Source organism: Colobus angolensis, unplaced genomic scaffold, assembly GCF_000951035.1.
Source record: "Colobus angolensis palliatus isolate OR3802 unplaced genomic scaffold, Cang.pa_1.0 Scaffold5, whole genome shotgun sequence".
In the NCBI taxonomy this organism is placed as follows: domain Eukaryota; kingdom Metazoa; phylum Chordata; class Mammalia; order Primates; family Cercopithecidae; genus Colobus; species Colobus angolensis.
This window is the reverse complement of record NW_012118487.1, coordinates 25,679,562-25,702,011: the sequence shown is the minus strand read 5'-3', so window position 1 is coordinate 25,702,011 and position 22,450 is coordinate 25,679,562. Positions and strand designations below refer to the sequence as shown.

The 22,450-nt window shown below is 34.0% G+C and overlaps 1 protein-coding gene across 3 annotated transcripts in view; it reads right to left on the bottom strand.

Moving 5' to 3' along the window:
• Positions 1-22,450, bottom strand: part of FSTL5 (follistatin-like 5) — an 817,862-nt gene that overhangs the window by 751,763 nt on the left and 43,649 nt on the right. For all 3 annotated transcript variants that reach the window (XM_011959691.1, XM_011959692.1, XM_011959693.1), the window contains exon 2: positions 13,832-13,973. In XM_011959691.1, the coding sequence (XP_011815081.1) occupies positions 13,832-13,957 (126 nt within the window). In that variant the 5' untranslated portion in view covers positions 13,958-13,973. The remainder of the gene's footprint in view (positions 1-13,831; positions 13,974-22,450) is intronic.

Sequence of the window (22,450 nt, the reverse complement as noted above, 5' to 3'; positions counted from 1 at the left end):
CTTAATTTATGGAACTAGCTAAAAACATTTGAAATCAAAATTCACAAATCACTAGGTTGTTGTAGGAGAACCTTAAGAACAATCATCCAATAATTCAACTTTTCTTAAGCAATGAAAACATTCTCCTCCAACAAAACTCATGAGTCACAATATATAAATATAAATAATATATTTATTACATATATATTATAATAGACATATAATCAGAAATGCTTTAGGTGAAATGGGAGTAGGCAATCAAAAGGGCTTGCTGCTCAACCTTCTGTTTGTCTTGCATTTTCCTGTATCATTTCTTGGTCATACCCAAGTAACCTTAAAGCTCAACATAAAACAGAATGGAAACTAGAAATCTGGTGCAGTGACTCATAGATGTCTACATACTCTTTCCCTTAGTATCTCTACAACTTGACTAATGTGTGTTCTCCATTCAAAGGAAAGAAATAGTTCTTGTGGACAAGTAATGTAGCTTTAATTTTTTTCCAAAATAATATTGCTTAAGTATGAACAAGTTTACTATAGGTTATAAAAGATGTTCACATATATCTCCTATATAACTATAAATCAAAAATAAAGTTATGGGATTAATACAAAATTTTTTTAAAGTTAACAACATTCAATTGATGAAATGAAAGTGATACAATGAGTGATACATGACTGAATCTATATTAACACTTGCTACCCATCATACCTACAGAAATGCAGAACTCAGTAGGATTCGTTATCCTTTGTTGTTTTATTCTTTAAGATGAAATAGTAGTTTGTTTTTAAGACTTGTTAAAATCTAAAATACAAGATGATAAAGCAAGAGATATCTTCTCATTACAAGAGTTACATCTTTTTATACTATTGCTTTTCCTAGAGATTTAATTTACTTTTTTCAGTGTTATTTCTGCCATTTCTAGTTTGCGTATAGTTAATCTTCTCAGATAAATGAGTTATAGGGATAATATATCAGGGAAGTACTGTTTTAAATCTTAAATTGGGTGTAACTGATTATCCTTAGTGGCTGATAAATTGACTGCAATAGAGAAGAGGAATTTCTACTTTTTTTAGCAATGAAACATTAGTGAAATAAACATGGTGTGTATATATCTATGTGTGTACATGTATATATTTGTGTGTATATGTAATATTTAAGTGCATTTCAATAAGATATACAATTATTTTAATCATATGTAACTTGTATCAAGTTATAACTTTCAATTAATTTATTACTAAATGTTTAAAATTTCTGTCCAAGTATGGACCTTTTATTGTCATAATCAACACTGTTTTCTATAAAATTATATTAAACTGGAAAACAGTAGCTTTAATTAGCTTAAAATTTTACAATGATATAAAATAAGCATTTCTATAAATAATTATATATACTTTATAGTGTTAATAAAATGTAAAGCACTTCAACAACTTAAAAATGAAAAGGAAAACAATTTACAACAATGGCAAAAGATTCGAGTAGACACTTCACAAAGGAAAATTTATGAAAAGTCAGAATGCGAAAGAAAAAAGCTTGAAGTTACTAGTTAACAAGAAAGTTAAATTAAAACTACAATGGATAACACTACACAATCTCCAGAATGTCTGAAATTAAAAAGACCGAAACAGCAAATATTGCCAAAAATGTGGACCACCTGGAAATTTCATACATTGCTATTGGGTATGTGAAATTGTACATCTATAGAAAAAGTTCTGGTAGTTTCTTATTAGTAACAATGCCTGCACTATGAGTCAGCAATCCACTCCTAGTATTGACCCAAGGGAAACTGCAATAACCACAAAAATATTGCATAAGGATGTTCATAGCAGTTTTATTTATAAGAATCCCAATCCAGTTTCCATCATAGTAAAAGGAACTGAAGACAAAAATAACCAAAAAACAAAAAATGCAGTTATCTACACTGGGTAGTAGTCCTCTAACTAGATATATAAAAAGGAATGCACTACTGATAATCAAAATGGCATAGATGAATCTCAATATTATTCTGAGTGGAAAACATATTACATAAATCTGCTGTATGGTATGATCCCATTTACATGAAAATTTTAAAACAGATAAAATGTTATCATAGTTAAAAAAAAAAATCAGAACATGGGTTGCCCTAGAAGAAATGGAAGCAGGGATTGACAGAGAAAAGGCCTGAGAGAAATGTTTGAGGGGATGATGACATTCCATATCTTCATGCATCTATATATTGATGTATTTTGCAAAAATATACACTTTTGCTCAAGACTGAGAGAATATGCATGCCACATCTGGACTGTCCATTGTATGAAAAATGATTGGGATGCAATGAGTGAATGCAAAATGATTCAATGAAATCCCAGTCAAAACCCCAGAAAGTTATCTGTGGCTATCAATAAACTGATTCTAAGGTTAGACAGGCAAAAGCCCCAGAATAGTCAACTCAATATTGAAAGAAAAGAACAAGATCAGAGGACTAGCAACATTAACCTTCAAGACTTACTATTATATAAAGTTATAGTAAATAAGACTGTCTGGTATTGGTGAAAGAACAGACAAACATATCAATAGAACATAATGAGAGTCCAGAAATAAAATCACATAAATATTACCAACTGATCTCTGAAAAAGTTGCAAAAGCAATACAATCGAGCAAAAATAGTATTTTCAACAAATGTTTCTGGAACAACTGCACTTCTACATGCAAAAACAGCAACAAAAAGAATACACACACAGACTTTAAATCCTTCACAAAAATTAACTCAAAAAAGATCATAGAACTAAATGCAAAAAACAAAACTATAAAACTTAAAGATGATAAAATAGAAGATCTTTTGCTTCTTTTTCTCTTTAGTAGGACGTGATTGTATAATTTTTTAGGTGCATATTATAGTTTGATACATGCATACAACACGTAATCAAATCAGGATAGCTGGGATAGTTATCATCTCGAACATTTATCATTTCTTTGTGTAGTAGCATTCTAAATATTTTCTTTCAGCTATTTTGAAACATACAATAAGTTTTGTTAATTATAGCACACTAAGTGTCTACATAAATCCAAAGGATTTAAGAAAAGGAAAATAATTGAATTGAAGAAATATTAAAGTATATAAAATGTCCAACTGTGTAAAACTATTGTTTCAGGCAGAATCAAATGTGAGAGTCTCAGCATTAATTTAAATGAATTATTCATAGTTTGTATTGTTAACATAGAATACAAACACTTTTCAATAAAAATGTTATGCCTGTCCTGGCAAGAATGTATTCACAATAAATTTATGATCCACAAAAAATAAGATAACGTAGGAGCAAATCTAGATAACCATTGGTATGGTAATGACCTTTTAAATATAACACCAAAGGCGCAGTCCATGAAAGAAATAATTGATAAGCTGGACTGCATTAAAATTAAAAATTTCTTCTATAGAAATAAACACTGTCAAAAGAATGAGAAGACAAACTATAGTCTGAGAAAAAATATTTACAAAAGATATATCTGATAAAGGGCTGTTACCCAAAATATACAATGAACTTGATAAACACAACAAAAAGAAAACTGACAACCCAATTATAAAATGGGCAAAAGAGCTGAACAGACACTATCATTAAAGATACACAATTGACAAAATACATTTTCTGTTTTCATAGATATTAAACATCCTATATCACTAGGGAATAGCAAATTAAAACTATAGCATCCACCATTTGGATAGCCAAAATGCAAAGTACCGACAACACCAAATGTTGGTGAGGATAGTGGAGCAATAGGAACTCTCATTCATTGCTAGTGGGAATGAAAAATTGTACAGCCACTGTAGAATACAGTTTGGCAGTTTCTTAGTAAACTAAACATATGTTGACCATATGATTCAGCGATCATGCTCCTTGGTATTTACCCAAAAGAGTTGAAAATGTATGTCCACAGAAAAATCTGCATGGAGATGTTTATAGCAACTTTACTCATAATTGGCAAAACTTGGAAGTAAACAAGATGTCCTTTAGTAGTGAATGTAAAAACAAACTGTGGTACATTCAGAAAATGTAGTATTATTCAGCACTAAAAATAAATGAGCTATTGCACTATGAAAATACATAGAGAAAACTTCAATGCATATTACTAAATGAAAGAAGACAGTCTCAGAAGGTATATACTGTATGATTCCAACTATATGATGTTTGGTGAAAATGAAAGATGAAGAGGCAAAGCACAGATATTTAGGGCAATGAAACTGTTTTGTATGATACTATAGTGGTGGATACATGTCATTATACATTTGTCAAAATCCTTAGAATATAAAACACAAAGAGTGACTCTATTACAAGCTATGGACTTTGGGTGATAATAAGGTGTATTCAGTGTAGATTCATTGACTGTAAATGTACCACTCTGATACAGGATGTTAATAATGAGAGGGCTGTGCATGTGTGGGGGAGTGGGTATAGAGTGACTCTTTGTACTCTGCTCAATTTAGCTGTGAACCTAAAATTCTCTGAAAACAATGCTTGTTTTAGAAAAAAGCAGTGAGAAAGAGCAAAGAGGCCCTTAACTCAAGAGAAAACAAACCACACTGCTGGCATTTCTGATAACATATGAGAGCATGATTTTGACAGCCTGTTGGAAATAGATATTTATTGTTGGGTGTTTCTACTTACTGACTGTATTATGAGTAACAGACTCAGCTTTGAAAGGGGCCATGGTTTTTACAAACACAGCTGATAAACACACAATTGCCTTCAGACAGCCAGGTGGCTAGTTCAATGTCTTAGACTAAGCATGCTTTTCTTGTACCAGTCTGGCAAACATACTTAATCACTGGCATTTATTTTCTTGTAGACTACCTCCTATAAAGCAAACTTTGCATTGGCTCCCCCTGAAGAACTATCCCTCTGTTGCACATCTAAATAAGGTTTTGAAGTATGTTTTCAGTTAATTCATTGGAGATGTTTGTTTCAACAGCAGTCAGGGCAAGTCAAGCTGTGTATTTAAGAACTTGATTTGAACTGTTTTATTCAGTACTTCACGAGTAGTAGGTACTTAATAAATATTTGCTGAAATATTGAGTGAATGTGCATTTTTCATTGTTAAAAGCTGAACTTAAAGAAAAGTGTTAATTTGGGGGAGAGAACTTTAAAGGAAAACAACGGTTCTGGAAGACAGAAAATCTGGGGTTCTATTCTCAGCTGAAAAGTGTCTGGCTGTGTCATCACCAACTTAAAAATCTCTGCCTCTCAGGCTCTTTGTTTTCCCATTTGTATTACATTTTTTAAAAAATAGAAATTTCTACTATTTTATAAAACTCAGTTCATATGCAAAAGAACTAAGGTAAGAAATAATGGAATAAGTAATATTAGTTACAAATAAAATCCTTTCAGTTGTGGCTTGTGTACTGTAGGGTTTTTAATCTCTTAAACATGCTGAATGTCAAGCTCATAAACCAGAATATTTCTTTTCATTTGTAACACAGAGCTTTGTTAATTGAAGTCACAATGGAATTTTTAATAATAAAACATGCAGAAAATAACTTAGAATTAATTCACACATTGAAGGAGTGACAGCAAAAGCCAACTTGCCAATGGATCAATATCAATGATTAGAAAACATATCTTTACTGATTCACCTATTTTTAACTCATAACCCTTTTTCCTACATATACATGTTTGGAGTATCCACATAGAGGCCTCTTGAAAACAACCACACCTATATTTTATTTTTTGAATAAGTGGAAGCACTTTGCAAAGTGCTTAATTAATGCAGATTCAGGTGTGTTGATTGTTTTTCTTTAGCTAATCATTACGATCTAGCACTACTGTTTCCACAGAAATTGTGAGAAAAGACAAAGCGATCTAATGGTAAAAAGACTTTGGAAGTCCAACAGAAAATAAATAATTAAACAGTAACCTGCTTAACTCACCTACGTCCTAATATTCTGATGCTTCTTTATTTGTAAAAGGATCAGTGACTCTTCCTGGAAACAAGGGTAAATCCACATAGTTTTTCAACTATTGAAACAATTATGTATATTTTGTTATATATATACACACACACAATATAGAAAGAGGGAGTGGGGTAAGAGAAAGTGTTGTGTTTCAGGTCACTTGAAAATTTGTATTTGGGTGGTAGAAAACATCGTATGTGCCTAAGGCTGGCACATAATTGGAGTGTTCTGGACTCCTGAGAAGCTTGGCTTTAATATACTATACACATTTGACTTTATTTGCCTACTTTGACTTATTTGTGTCGAATAGATGTGAATAGAATAATAATGCAACACTTTAGCATTTCAAAACTTCAAACTTGCAAAGGAAAGCAGCTCTATTTTGTCAAGTTATGGTTACTTTTAAAGCTTTAAGCAAAATATTTTAACGTAGGGTCATAAAGGTGTAAAAGAGCAACTGATTTTGCATACCACCTACAGAGCTATAATAATAATATTGTTTTGGGAATGCATTGTCAAAGATCAAAAGACCATTTTCTGTAGTAGGTCTTTATCTTGAGAATTTTAGAAGTCAGATATATCCCTTTATTTACTTGCTTTATTTAAGCAAAGCAATTCAGTCCATTGAATGCCAGTTTTCTCTAGAATAGCAAATAAAGTTGTCCTGAAGGAATATACATACAAACAACACATTCAAAGATCAACAAAACTTTGCATTTTCTTAAAACTCTTAAAAGGACAAAACTAGGTAAAAGTTAGAATGAAGCTATAAACAAGTATCTTGTTTTCAGATTACTCTGTGCACACAGCATTTTAGCTTCGACCTTAAGCAAATGTATTTAGTGGCAATTGTGACCTTCAGTATGTAATAGGTGGTACTCTCAATGTGTATTGGTAGCCACTTCTCCATGGGTCTCTAATGTTTCTGCACATCTTGTGAGCAGAGACAGTAACCTCCATTTGTTCTGGACCATCTCTCTATTCAAGGATGCTTATATAGCAAAGTCTTGGAACATACAGAAAATGTCTCTCTCTTAAGCAAAAGGCTACTGTATTCACAGCCTTGTAAGATGGAAATTGTATCTCCACTTGGAACAAAGGAAATGACCACTTACTGTCCCCTATAATAAAGAGAATGTTTTTCTCTAGAGCAAAGAACAAACAGGCTCATACAACAAACCTGGTGTTCTTCAACTCACAGGTCTTCTCGTATAACATACTCTATGGTGTGCACTAGTGTAACCTGCATTGCCCTGTGGAAACTGGGCTTACAAAACTAGCCCAAATGATGACACTGGCTACCGCTACTACTGTGAAGAATGAACTGCCCTTTGTCTTTGACCCAGGAGTCTTTTGTTTTCTATCACTACTCATGAAACTATGTGTGACAGGCTATCTTAAGAGCTTGCAAAGAGGATTAAAATCTCAGACCTTTCACAATTCTTGATATTATTCAGTCACTCACTGGAGTAAAGCTTGCTTAAATGTTTCCCTTCCTGACTAGAGCTTGAAAGGTGAAAAGAGAACAGAGGAGCTCAGTTAAAAAACAATACTACCCCTTGTCAACGGAATCATCATTATAACACAGAGTTCCTTTCAGGCAATTAGCATGATAATTTTAACAATAAAAAAGCATCTAGCCTATGGGTAATCCAGGTAGAGAGTATTTGTAATAAAACGAGTTGCTTTTAATATTTTCTCCCCTCCTCAGATTTATTGAGGTAAAACTGACAGAAAATGGTATATATTTAAAATGTACAACTTGATGTTTCATATACATTCTGAAATGATCATCACCATCAGTTAACATATCCATTACCTCACATATTTACCATTTATTTCCTTTCTGTATGCTTGTGTGGTGAGAACACTTAAGATCTACCCTATTAACAAATTTCAAGTATACAATAGTGTTAATGATAGCCTCCATACTGTATATTAGATATCCAGAACTTATTCATCTGGCATAACTGAAACTTTTTCAAACATCCTCATGATTAGATTTTTGCCTAGGCCTCTTAAATGACCGTGAAAGCATTTTTGCTGAAACTCAAATATTTCTTAGATTCATTTTTCCCATCTATAAAAAATATGGGACTATTATGTGCACTTTGATCTTGTTAACCTAGGACTGATTTTTTCATTATTCTTCAATAGTTCTTGCACAATCACAAAAATAGGGATAGGATGGTGCCATTTAAAGATGAGATATAATTTGTCAGTAAAAAAATAAATTTTTCAAACATAATTTATTTTATCAGAAAAAATTATGAGATTTATCGATAATATTCAGCCTTTTTGGTATATGCAGAACAAACATATCAATATATTAATTAGTATAATCCTTACTATTTAGTTAATTCATTCTTTAACTAATATTCTTTTAACTCCTCTCACCATGGACATATTTGCTCTCAGATGGTGGTCCACATTGCTTCCCGACCTCTGCAAAATACATTAACATTTTAAAGACTTTTCTTGAATATGCTGCCAGCAATCACATATTTCAGAAGGGAGAGCAAATTTTTTTTTCTGTCAGGAATTAATGTTCCTGAATCGGCCTGAAGGTTCACAGCCTCTAAGCAGTCAAAAGTTTTGATGTTTTCTTTAATGTTTGTCTCTTTCCCTAGAGTTCTCTAGTGCCAGTTTTCAACAATCCACATCTATCACTCTTTTAATATCAAAAGTTAAAAAAATCACATCCCACAAAGGAATTCTTTGAATTATACTGTACTATCATAAATAGCAACCCTCTTAGGAATTATTAAATCATGTACACTCTTTGCCCCTTTTACTCAGTAGCTACCCTCACAGATAAACATTTTGATTTAGCAAGTCAGGGAACCATAAGTCAATTTAGATTTGTAGGGGTAGCTCTGCATTACAAAGTTGGACATAGTAGTGTCTGGTTAAATAGAGATAAAAACATTTTAAGGACTTTAAGTGGTGCCACTAGGTATACTCAAAGAACACTCTTGTCTGTCCTCGTAAGATCTTCCCTCAAGTCTGACTTTGATTATGATCATCAGCAAACAATGCAGCATGTGATCAGCACTGTAGGTAAGAGAAAAGGTTGTAAGCTATGTTACTGACCCCAAAAGGATTTACCAGCAACCAATTAGATACATGTTAATACGCTGAACTATTAATACATACATATTACATCGTTATAAATATAGCCAGAGATTAAACTGGGATGGAAAATTACAACCAAGCAAGTAGTAAGAAAAAAGGGATAATGGAGAAATGAGAATAAGAAAAGGCCAAGAGTAGAAACGAAACAGGGACCCCAAATGGTAAAGAAAAAAGGAACACAGGGTCTGTAACAAGGTGATGTGAGTTTAAGTCCTAGTTCTGTCTTGATTGCAGACAAAGCTAAGGTTTTAAAGAAATAACCAACAACTCCCAAATCTCAATGATGTACAAAGTGAAGTGATTTAAAACCCTTCACTTCTTATTCCACGACAATCTCTAGTTGTCAGGATATTGTACTCCTAATAGTTATTTAGGCAGTTTGGAATAGTTAAGAAGCCCCCACCTTGACCAGATGCTGTTTGCAATGCTTCAGAAAAAAAGAGAGTTCTAGAAGATTTTACAATTGTGATCCAATGTGAATTATGATATAATTCAGCCCAGAAGCACTTCATGGCACTTCTGCTCCCAACTCATTGGCCAGAACTAGACACATGGTCCTATCCAAGCACAAAAGTGCCAAGACATGTAAGCCTATGTTACTATCACATGAAAGTGGGGAGAACAGGAAATACATTGCGTACAGGCCATATTACCACAAAAGTACTCATTCTGTAACTTCGATTAAGTTATTGAGACTGTGCATTTCCAGATACTGCTGTCTGGCTTTCCAGCTGTGACATTAAGTAATTAGTAAATATCTGTGAACTCCAGTTTCCCCATTTACAAAAATAGCAAAAAAATCACTTATGCCATGAGAATATTCATATAATTAAGTAACCTAATGTATGGAATATAGCTAACAGAGTACCTGCTATACAGTCAATGCCTGGCGACATGTTAAGTCAAGTTCATCATGGCTACTCTGAGTACACTCATTCCAAAGACGGTTCAAAATTTGCGAGTGTCCAAGGAACTTTCTCACAAATGCACAAGACTGTCAATAGTTACTACACTGTGCTCACACACAGAGTTTGGGTCACAGACCTGCAATGAGGATGGTTAAGTATTGCTTCCCAGTGAGTCTTTATTGGGAGGTTGGCCTAATGAGGACTGCACAACCATCAGGAGAAGACATTCATTTCAGAAATGGACATGGGGATTCTATGGTTGTGCTTATGGAGGAACAAGAGAAACAAACTGAAAGAACATAAGATATTTCTCCTGAGGTCAATGTCATTTTGTTTACTATCATCATTGTCTTTATTTATTTTCTGCCCTTTTCTTCCCTATGTCTGTCCTACCTTTGCTTTTACCTGCCTTTAATGATCTCATTAGTTCTGTCGTTTTCTCTTGTCCTTGGGAAACTTACTTTACCTCTCTGGGTTTTAATGAAGTCATGTGAATAAACAGGAATAATATTCCCTACATCCCAGGATTATTACATAAATTACAACAATTAATGTATATAAAACCACCTAGCATGATATGAGTATGCAATGTTTAAGTTGAAGTAGTAAATAAAATCCTCTTTTGGAATTTGGATTTAGTAATTGTATTTTACAAATCTAGAGAGTGAATGAATTCCTACATATGACATTCCATACATGCTTGTTGAGTAAACACATGGGATAAAACATATGATCGGCTTCCTCTCTTATCTGTGCATTATAAGTAAGATTTCTATAATGAGCATGATACATTCTTGTGTCATTCATTTTTATTTCAAGATACAGACAAATTTTCAATTATATTTATGTTTATAGTTGTAAATGACATGCCTGCATATGTTTATATTTGTATCTACAATATTTCAATGTAATCTGACAAACAGGTCTCATATTTTCCTTTTTGATTCCAAAATTGGATCCATTATATGGCTGGCACACAAATATTTGGTAAAAATGAGCTCTCTATCTATTCGTTCAGACTCAAAGTACTTACATTCTTCTAGGAAAAATGTAAAACATGATTTATCAGACCTGGAAATCTATTTTGTGTATTATTTATTTTATACTTTTCTAGTCAATAAGGAATATTTAACATTAGCAAAATATAATCCAAATGGATTTTGCATTATTTGTCTTAAAAATATAAATATGTACATTTTTATAGTTTAAATAAATCATATAGGTTAAAAATAATGAATAGGAGAAAATTAATTTATATGATGCTATTAAAATAATTTATTTTTAAAATTTGAAGTATTATACTGTTGACTTTATTCTGATAAATAAGAAATTTTACTTATTTTAATTAATAACTACTTATATAAATAAAAAATATATATGTATATATGATACACATGTTATTTGTTCTCAGTCTTATTATAGCCATTTGATAAAGTCATTCATTCGCCATATATTTATTGAACATGTACCATGTGCCCAATACTATCCTTGTTCTGGAGCAAGACAAAAAGTAGTTCACATCCTAATGAAAGAAAACATCCAACAAACTAAAAAATAAGTAAAATATACGTCTTGACAAATGGTGTTGAGTTTTGTGGATGAAAACAAATCAAAGAAATTGATAGGGAATGTTTTTGGCTTTCCATTTTCAATCATGGTTTGGTAAGGTCTCACCAATAAGGTGATGTATGAACCCAATGGGTTCATAATGGGAATCAGTGGGAAAAGGAAGGCCAGAAATTTCCGGGATCCTAGTCTTGACTGACACAAACAAACATAAAAGCTCTAATACAATCTTCAAGGTGTCAGAGAAAAGAAGATAATTCCTGAGGACTGAATATGAGGGTTGACAACGAGTACAAAGTATAAGATGGGGTTTTTACAGGGACTTCTACAACCCAGGATTCCTAGTCATTCCTGTCAAACATCCACTTTCTCACACAAACAGACACACACACATTCACCAAATCTCATCTCTGCTCAAAGCTATTTGAAAGTTAGGTATGACCAGGCATTCTCTGTCTTTGCTTTTAAAGCCAACTCTCTGTCTCTGCTTTTAAAGTCAACAGTCATATATTATTTCTAACTATTTAGTGGTAAAGACATGCAGATATATAAAAGAGTAGAAGGTGGCTTACATGATTTTTGGTAGGTATTACTGCTTCTCAAACAAGTTTAACTCACTGTGTTATTTCTTTAAAGCTTTACTAAATCTCAACACTTAAGTTTTTCTTTAGCATCCAAACTCAATAGAAAATAGTTTGTTTATAAATATATATACTAACACATTAAAACCAGTGGTATGATATTTAGCAAGGGAATAATCAGAAAAGCATCATCATGCATTCTACCTGTCATTTTTCTGCCATTGATTTAATTAAACAGTGTCTTTTATGTTCATGGTGCCAGAAATAAAAGGTTGTGAAAGTAAAGCATAATTCCTCATTTCAAGACATATAATTTAGGGCAGACAAACAGCACAGAATAAATATTCAATGGGTACATAAAAATATGTACCAAATTACTGTATTAATAATGTGTTCTGAGAACTTTAAGTTATTTATTTCTAAACTGCGGCTGAGGATAAAACTGATTATTAGTCCATGAGGTAGGAGAAAGCAATGATAATGGAACAGTGGTAGGTCAAGGGCAATTCTCCAATTGCATATGTCAAGACTAGAAACTTTAAAAACTTATTTATTTTCACATGTAACTGAATTTTTACAATGATTTTGATACTAAAGTATATTTTTACATTATACTTCTTTTTTTGTTGGCTATCGAATCTATCCTTCATTTTATACCAATTAATATATTTAATAAATGTGTGCATTTAGAAAATTCCTTCACCCTTCTATGACTTAATTTATTGCCTATAAAATGAAAATAGTTACTTCTTCATAAGATTGTTTTGAAGATTAAATCAGATAATACATTGAAGAGCTTAGCTTAATGTCTGGTACACAAAAGTCCCAGTAAAGATTGACTATTTTATCAAAATATTTGATACTTACAAAATAATTTCAGCAAAAATATATACAGTGTAAATGCATATATTAATTCCAAAGGAAAAAGAAATCTATTTGTTTATTTCAAAAGTCTTTCTTATAGACAAGTTGAATAAGAAATGTTACAGATAAATAAAGTTTTCTCCCATAATTAGTATGTTATTTTTGATGTTTTTTCTTTCTTAAAAATCAAAAATGTATTATAAAATATTATGTGATTTAATAAAAAGTTTAGAATATTATTTTCAGTATCATGGACTGCTATTAAAATAAAACACTAGCTTAATTTATCATAAGTATTTAATGTTTATAATTTACTATATGCCTAAATATCAGTTTATTTTATACTTCAAAACATTTAACATAAAAAGTAGAGTATTTGCCCAACATTAGAAAATCCCATATTATGAAATTTTCTAATAATTTCTATGGAAACAAATCCTTTGCCAACCTATATATCTTCAGACGATGTAGATAACTTTGTGTTTATCTTATAATAAAGCTAAGCATAGGACATAACACTTATTTAGTTTAAAATCTTCTAAAATCACAATTAATATGTGAGTAATATAAATTATCTGGTAGATTGGGTTTTATATTTACTTCTTTATAAATTTATTAGTATTACTCTATGTAAATTCTAATAATTATGTTTTTAATGGACCATCTCTATTCTTTGTCAAGAAGTAGATCTTGAAATTGTAAATTTCCAAATTTACTGCTATTTCATGTATTAAAATGTGCATTTTAAAAATCATATGGAAACTACTGAAAGTATATTCTCAGGTAAGTGCACCTAAGTGAATAATAAACCAGAAAATGAATAGCTTAGTTTATAATTGGCAGGCACTACGAGCAGATTCAGAATATTGACTGTACCTTATGTCGCAATCTCATTAGAGGCTGATAGGATTTAAGGCCATATCCTCCTTCTTTTGTTGACCTTCCTTCTGACTCCAGAAAAATGAATCCAAGAACCAAGACAACTGAGCAGCACTTAAACATCCTTACTGCTTTTCACCTGTCAAAAGTAAAATTGCAAGGAATCAGAGAAAATGAATTATATATTGAAAAACATGTATCATGAAATAGTTAATATCAAGTATAAATTTCCTTAATCTAATGAAAACTTGCTGGTAGTTGCCAAGGGAAATGAGAAGTAAGTATCTCCAAATACAGATTATTCCTTTGATCATAACAAATACTTTTTTTATTCAGACAAAATATGAAATAAGAAGAAATATAGGGACTGATAAAAATGTGGTAAGAAAAGAGTTAATAAAAAAGTGTTGAAAGAAAAGGGGAAATAGAGAAAATATTGCATTATACTTAATTTTCTAATTATCTGTACAGAATACAATTATTTTATTTATTTATTTTTATTTTTTTTGAGACGGAGTCTTGCTCTGCCACCCAGGCTGGAGTGCAGTGGCCGGATCTCAGCTCACTGCAAGCTCCGCCTCCCGGGTTCACGCCATTCTCCTGCCTCAGCCTCCCGAGTAGCTGGGACTACAGGCGCCCGCCACGTCGCCCGGCTAGTTTTTTGTATTTTTAGTAGAGACGGGGTTTCACCATGTTAGCCAGGATGGTCTCGATCTCCTGACCTCGTGATCCGCCCGTCTCAGCCTCCCAAAGTGCTGGGATTACAGGCTTGAGCCACCGCGCCCGGCCTCAATTATTAATATATAAATATTAAACTTTTATTTGAGTATGTTTGATGAACAAATATTAATAGACTTATTATAATTCACTGGGAAATATTGATGAGAAGTTAATAAGATAGTCTATGATAGGCAGTACTTAATAAACAAACTGAGTACAACAGAAGCTATGCAGGTGGATTATATTTAGTTACTAATGTACTTTTTCAGTATTTAAAAAGGCATTTCCTAGAAAATTGCTTTACAACTGCTTTAAACTAAAAGCGCTACTTCAGCCTTTCTATGTTTTTGTATATAAATAAGTTGTAAAATGGCATAAACTTATTATTGTATAAATACTAAGTCCTTTCCAAACATACAAATCTAAACTTCAAGTTCAAGTATTTCCTGCTTTATCACTTTCGTCAACACACCTCCTTCCCTACTGTGACAGAGAGGAGTTTTTCTTCTGCCAAAGTCAATCGGTTATGTCTGACTTCTTGAGAAATGTAATCAACTGATTAACATTGCTCTATGCTGTATTTTGGGTTCGTTTTAGAGACAGGGTCTCACTTTGTTACACAGGCTGGAGTGCAATGGCACCATAAATGACCCTCCTATCTCAGCCTCCCCAGTAGGTAGAATGGCAAGTGTGTACCATCAGGTTCAGTTAATGTTTTATTTTTACTTTTCAGAGACAGGGTCTCACTGTCTTGTCCAGGCTAGTCTTGAACTCCTGGTGTATCAAGTGCTTCTCCTGCTGTGGCCTCCCAAAGCACTGAGGTGACAGGCATGAGCCCCTGAGTCTGGTTCTTGACTGAATTTTCAACTCCCTTTCCCAATTATTTTCTTCCATCTTTAGACAGATGTAAATGGCCTATGTTTTAAGGTAATTTCTCTCCTCTACTTTTTGAATTTCTGGAATAGTTATATATATCCTTCCATCCATTTTTTTACCCTAGTCCACTCAGTTATACTTCTGACCGCATCAGGCCATTAAACTGACTTTTAGCTTTTTCAAAGCTAGCCAGCACAATCACACACACACACACACAAACACACACCAGTGGGCATTCCTAATACACTCTTACAAGACATATGCTGGCCATTCCTTTTTTTTTTTTTTGGAAGAAAGTGTCACTTTCTTTGGTATTTATAACATTTCTCTCTTCTGTTTCTGTAGATTTTGTGAAAACTCCTCAGTACTTTAGTAGGTTCAGCCTACTGCTTTATTTTGCCATTAAATATTGTGGCTTATCAAATCTCATTGCTAGCCACCTATATTCCTGTTTCATTCGTTCAGCCCAGGTTATCTTGACATCATCTCTGGTTTTAATTACATGTATTGCTTCACATTCAACCTCTAGAATGGTATAGCTTGCTTACTTAACAGTTGCACCTTCATGTTTCAAAAACAGCCCTTCATAGTGTGCACACCCTCCCATAACGCCACACTTTTCCAGATTTTCATTCATCTGTGTACTTAAATCAGAAACCAAGGAAACATCTTTGATATCTCTTGTTTACCCTCTAAACTCATCACTAAATTCTTTTATATCTACCTTCTAAATATATTCCTAAACTTTGCTTCCTCTCCATATTGACTGTCCTCACTCTATTGCAAGCTGTTAAGACACTTCTCACCTAAACTGCCCCAACCACATCCTTGCTAGTCTTCCAAATTTCTATATATGCATCTTATGTCCACTCTCCACATGAGAGCCTGAGTGATCATGTTATTGCACTCATTAATAACTTTAGCATGTTTTCATGTACTCTTAAGATAAAAACCAAAATCCCTGACCTAGCTGACAAGTTCCTAGTGTTGGGGCTCTATGTTTTTCTCTCTCCCTCTAGATATCACCTCCTGTGACACTAAACTTCATTCAGTTTTTTTAACTTATTTTGCCTGTCTCTGCTACAAGGCTTTTGTAAGGTATTTTCTCCACTGGAAATAAGGCCCTTTCCCCCTGCCCCGTTTATCACCAAAAAACTTTCACACATCAGATATCTCGCTCAAGAATCTCTTCCCTGAGTGACTTGTTTTAGTTACTCATTCCATAGATCAATTTTCCTTCATTTCAGGGATGTAATTATAAATCATAACCATGATTATTTGAAAAATGTTGATCTTCTCCATTGGATTATATAACTTGTTTTTTCTCCAAACTTTGTTAATGCAGGAAATTGTTTGCTTTTATTTTTGTTTTCTTCAGCATTACATCTCCTGGGCCTAGCAAATAGCCTGGCACCTACTGAACAATAAACGAATGCATAAATGTTCTGCATTCAAGGATAAAATAAAGATCACGTTTCCTTACATTCTGATAACGTTTAATGCAATTCCTATTTCCAATGATGCTACAAAGCTTCTGAAAACTAACCTGAGCAAACTAAATATTTTCATTTGCAACCCATCCCCCCCCCTTTTTTTTTTGTCATTTTGATGTATAGCCTAATCCTTTTCTCAGAGGTGAATATTTGTTTATAAGACATCTGGATGGAAGATATTAAATCCAAGATACAGCCAAGAATAAAGCAAAAAGGAGCAGCTCAAGTTAAGAGATATTTTCCACAAGGTTCTGAATACATCTGCTGCTTCTGTTGCCCACCAGGAGAGTCAAGAAAGAGGCATGAAAACAGTTTCCTTCCATGCGGACTCTGGGTACAAGTGAGGTCAGAAATCTCTTTAAAGTGCTCACTTAAGAGTTCTTTCTCTGCCCTCCCGCTCATTTTCTCTTTCTCTTCTTCCCTCTCCTCTTTCTCTTTGTGTGTGGACACAGACACACACAGACGCACGCACACACACACACATATTCTATATGACTACAAATATTTCACACACTATAAAATATAGAGCAAATTAACAATGAATTTTAATAGGTTACTAAAAATCTTATAAAGCCTCTGTTAGATCCCATGCATTCAGACTTATATCAACATTATCCTGAAATATTTTATCTGCCCAAAGGCAATCAGCTAGAAATATCTGCCTTACATTTCACTAAAAGTCAATAAAAATAAGTCAGTAGGTAAATCTTCAAGGCCGTATATGCAACCTATTTGTGCTATTTTCATCTACATTTCTTATATGATTAACCATAATTAATTGTTTTCATTGATAATCCTGATTTCCAAGTCCCAAATCTCTCAGTAATACAAAGTTACACAAAAATAAATATACATATATGCTTTACCTCAGCAAACTTTATCATACCGCTGGAATGATTTAGTGGTATCACAAATAAAACTAAACAGAACTAATACTAAAAGTCAGATAGTCAGAAGTCAGTTTTCCTTAGGAAAACTCTGATTTCTATTACACACAGGCATTTGAGCTCAGTAGTATAGAGGTAATAGCCAAAAAAGACCAGAGAAAGAACAAAACCTAGTTTCTGTGCTCATCTTTTGTAAACAACGACCTTGTAATTTTTTTCTTGTTTGAAACATCACTAAGAAAACCAATTGAATCCAATTATATAGTTATCAAACAGTAACCAAAATAAAAAGAACGGCTCTTCTCGATGTATGCTCAGAGAATCATGATCATCTTTTTATTTCTCTTTAGATACAGAATCCAAAGATATCATTATTATATCTTTAAAAGTTCACTCATCCACAGAAAGTGTTCTGGAAATTGTTTGTAAATCAGCAGTAATCGATCCCATGATAAACAGTGTCATAATCTCACTTTTTCAGTATAGTAACCTCTGACAACCTGTTAGGTTCTCAGAATTAATTGGCAGTTTGTTGACAGCTCACTGAGAACACTGAAAAGCACGTGACTAAAACAAACCAGCTGGAACAGATGGTGCAATAATGATCCTGTGACTTTTCCTTGTAACCCCCATGTTCATAGGAAAGCATCAGAAAACAACCTCATTATTAACCTGAAGAAAACAAAATGCATGTGTATCTAAAAAGTATCTGCCTAATTTCAGATCTAACAAAGTGAAACTTTAAAATGGTGGGGGGGTGGGCAGAGATCTCTCATCTTCAAAATATAAGGTGTTTCTTTGAATCAAGCCATTTTCATTTTCTCCGCCTGGCAAATCATGCCATGCTGCTTGCAGGGGGTAGGATTTAGAGTAATTACGTTATTTAGTAGATTCAAATTTGAGGGATTTTGATTTGTTTACATATTCTCCAGAATGTCACTTCAATCACTTGAGAAAACTAAGACCACTGACGCTTTGCCTTAAGAATAAAATGCAGCATTTGAGATGGAGTAGAAAACTGTGGAAGCATGCCTTTGAATGAAAAGAGTGTCAAGATGAAGCAAAATCTCCAACATTATCAATCGTTGCAGAGAGGTTAAGTATCTTCACCTGCCTCTCACTCTGTTGTGAGTGGGCCATCTCAGGTTCTTGACTTCATGGCACAAAAGACTTTGAGAGCAAGTTCAAAGTAAGAGTATGCGAAGAAGTTTATTGCAAAGCAGCAGTGCACTGTGAGACGCAGAGCAGGCTGCTCAAAGGGTGAGGCTGCATCTAGTGCCTTGGAAGGAATTTCTTGTATGGGAGCTGTACGTGAATATTCATAAAATACTGGTGAGGTAACGTGTGCAAAGGCTGACCTCTAATTGACTCATGCGCTCAGTATCTACATGCTCTAACACAGTTCACACGTACCATTAGCATATCAAATCTCCACGTAGGTGTGGGCTTTTTACTACTAAAATGAGGAAAGGGTTACCTTAAGTTAAATCTTGAGCTTAGCTGTGCATGCAAGACCTCAGAGAAGTCCCTGCCCCCTGCCACCCAGCTCCCACCCAGGCAGGAATTTGTAGCTAATAGCTTCTTGGGCTTTTGGTGCTAATTGGCTGGAGATTGGGGATGGAGGTGGGGGAGGTGCTACGTCAGAAATAAGGGACTTTTGTTCTCTTTCCCAGGTAGTACTAGATATCAGGGACTTGTAGCCATCTGGTGGTCTGCTGGTATCCTGTAGGACTGCTTACTTGTAAAAGAGTTAGGGGCTGATGCAGGAAAGTGCAAGGGAAAAGAGCCCGCCGGGCTTCACACAAGGAAGACATCAGTACGGCAGGCCTCACAGCCTTACTTACCCTGCCACAACTCCGTAATGGAAAACTCCTCACCCCATCCTAGAAAACTCCTGTGGGTCTTTCCAGAGGTAACTCCAACCCAATTCTTTGTGAGACCTTCCTTGACATTACCCAGGCTTTCTGTTCTCTGATGCAATTCTTCTGTATCTCCCTTATGACTGCACCTTGCACGGTGGCTATTGCTTTTAGAAAGGCTATCATTCTTACAAAGATGTAGAAGAAAGTAGTTTAGATGTACTAAACTAGTACCCACAGTCTAGCAAGTTTCTTACATTCCACAGACTTCTAGCTCTATTATGAAGCAGAAAAGAGCTATACATGCTCACTAGTGCCTTTTTTCTTTTCTGGTATCCTAGAATTCTATGAGACGGGAAAACTGACTTGTAACTTGCCTTGAGTCTTACTGTGTAACCTAAGTAAAACCGATTAGCCTGGATGGGCCCCATCTGTAAGAGGGAATTTACAATCCAATATAGTGTAGCACCTGTACTGGATTATTCCATCTGATTAGGTTTATCAAGCTGGAGAAGAGAAAGGAGGAAGAACAGGTTTGAGAGAGCAAACGGCATTTTTCTTTTGGAGGTGCCTTTTGGTAGACCAAATGGAGATATTAACTAAGCATTGGGATATAGGAACCTGCAGTTTAGCAAAGAGATATGGGCTAGAGATACCTGTTTGGGGTTTTTAGCATTTATAAATCACCCAATCTAGGTGTGAGATGGGAGGAGGATGTGATTAGAGAGGAGAAGAGGTTCAAAGACTACGCCATCAGGCAAGTTTAGTTAAAACACGGTATGTATTTCTATAAAACAAGAATACTGAAATTGTAAATTTGGAAAAATAATAGATGAAAAATTTTATTCAAATAGAATGACTGGAAGCCACAGCTCTCCTCATCATCTGAATTGCTACATGGCTATTGGCTCATTTATTCTCTGTATCCAACCACAAAATTAACTCAGTAAAGACAGAACTATGTTAATCATTTCTGTAAATTAAAGTGGTACTTGGCCCACAGTATAATCTCAATAAATATTTTTGGGTAAATAAAATAATGAATAAATTAATGATAAAAATTAATTAATTTGAAATAGTAGGTATACATTAAGTGATTTTTATTATTCTTTATGTAATTGAAAATGTTTGAATTGACTGTGAAGTGAGTCGAAAATTTAAGTTGCAATTATCACAAAAAGCCTTTTCTTTTATACTTCGATCAAAACTAGTCTTTCAATGGGAAGTTCTTTTGGAAAACCTCCCTTGTCGGGACAGAAAAACTTTTTATTCCTTATCTTAACCGGAGTTGGAAGGACCAGAGTGGCTTCTCTAACATCTATCAGGCAAGTCTGTTTGTTGTAGCAGTTATTTTCATCTATTGAGACACTTTAACTTCATACCTACTACTGTGAACTCTGTGGTTGAATTCTAATTTAATATTTTTCTTAGGAAAAAGCATTCTCCAAAGAGTCTAGGTTTTTTTTTGTTTTTTTTTTGAGACGGAGTCTCACTCTGTTGCCCAGGCTGGAGTGCAGTGGTGCAATCTCCACTCACTACAAGCTCAGCCTCCCGTGTTCACGTCATTCTCCTGCCTCAGCCTCCAGAGTAGCTGGGACTACAGGCGCCCGCCATCATACCTGGCTAAATTTTTGTATTTTTAGTAGAGACGGGGTTGGCCAGGACGGCCTTTATCTCCTGACCTCGTGATCTGCCTGCCTCGGCCTCCCAAAGTGCATGAGAAGAGTCTAGTTTTATAAGAGTAATGGATTCCCTCTTTCAGAGAAGTGGATTTTCTCCATTCAGCAGCACATTCTCCTCATCAGAGCAATGGATGTATCCCGTCACTGTACCAGCTGCAAATCTTTTTCTAACTAGCACGATTTGCAACAAAAACAAGGAATTACTGCCTTTCATGTTGTATATCCATAAGGAAGAGTAAGAAAGGAAAAACATCCTATATATCCTACTAGTAGGATAGTATCAGATGGTATTTAATTCTCCAAAAATATTTTCAATAAGTATAATTGCCTATGTATGACTACCATAAAGAAAAATAAAAGCTTATAGAGATATGAAATGTCCAATTTTTAAAAGTTAGTAGCAAGGCTGACTATAATAAAATCTGATTCATTCTGGTTATTTACTACTACTTTTAAGTCACACATACAAGGTGAGAGAAACTCCTGAGGCCAGAAGTTCAAGTTAAAGACCAGCCTGGACAATATAGCAAGACCCCCTCTCTAAAAAATACATTAAAATTAGCCAGACATGTAGGTGTGCACCTATAGTTCTAGCTACTCTACTTGGGAGACTTAGGTGGGTAGATTGTTTGAGCTCAGAAGTTTGAGGCTGCAGTGAGCCATGATCATACCATTGCACTCCAGCCTGGGCAACAGAGTGAGATCCTCTCTCTCTTAAAAAAAAAAAAAAGAAAAAAAGGTGCACACAATGATGCAGTTAAAAAGATACTTCCTGTACAGGAACTATCTACACAGAAAAAAACAACTAATTATTCATACTGAATACTTCTGGAAGAGGGAACATTTCACTTACATTTGCTTTAGATCAAGGTAAGTGAAGACACAAGATAAACACATGCTGTGATGATGAATGCAAATAGCTATGTGACTGCTATGTCCAGATTGTATGTGAAAGGCCTTCCAAATCTATATGAAAACACTGGCAAACATGGTAATTTTTTCAGTTCTTTTTTACAGAGGACTTTATGCTTTAAATTGGGACAATAATTGTACCCATTTATGGGGTGCATTTTTAATGTATAGGTGTAATATTAATATC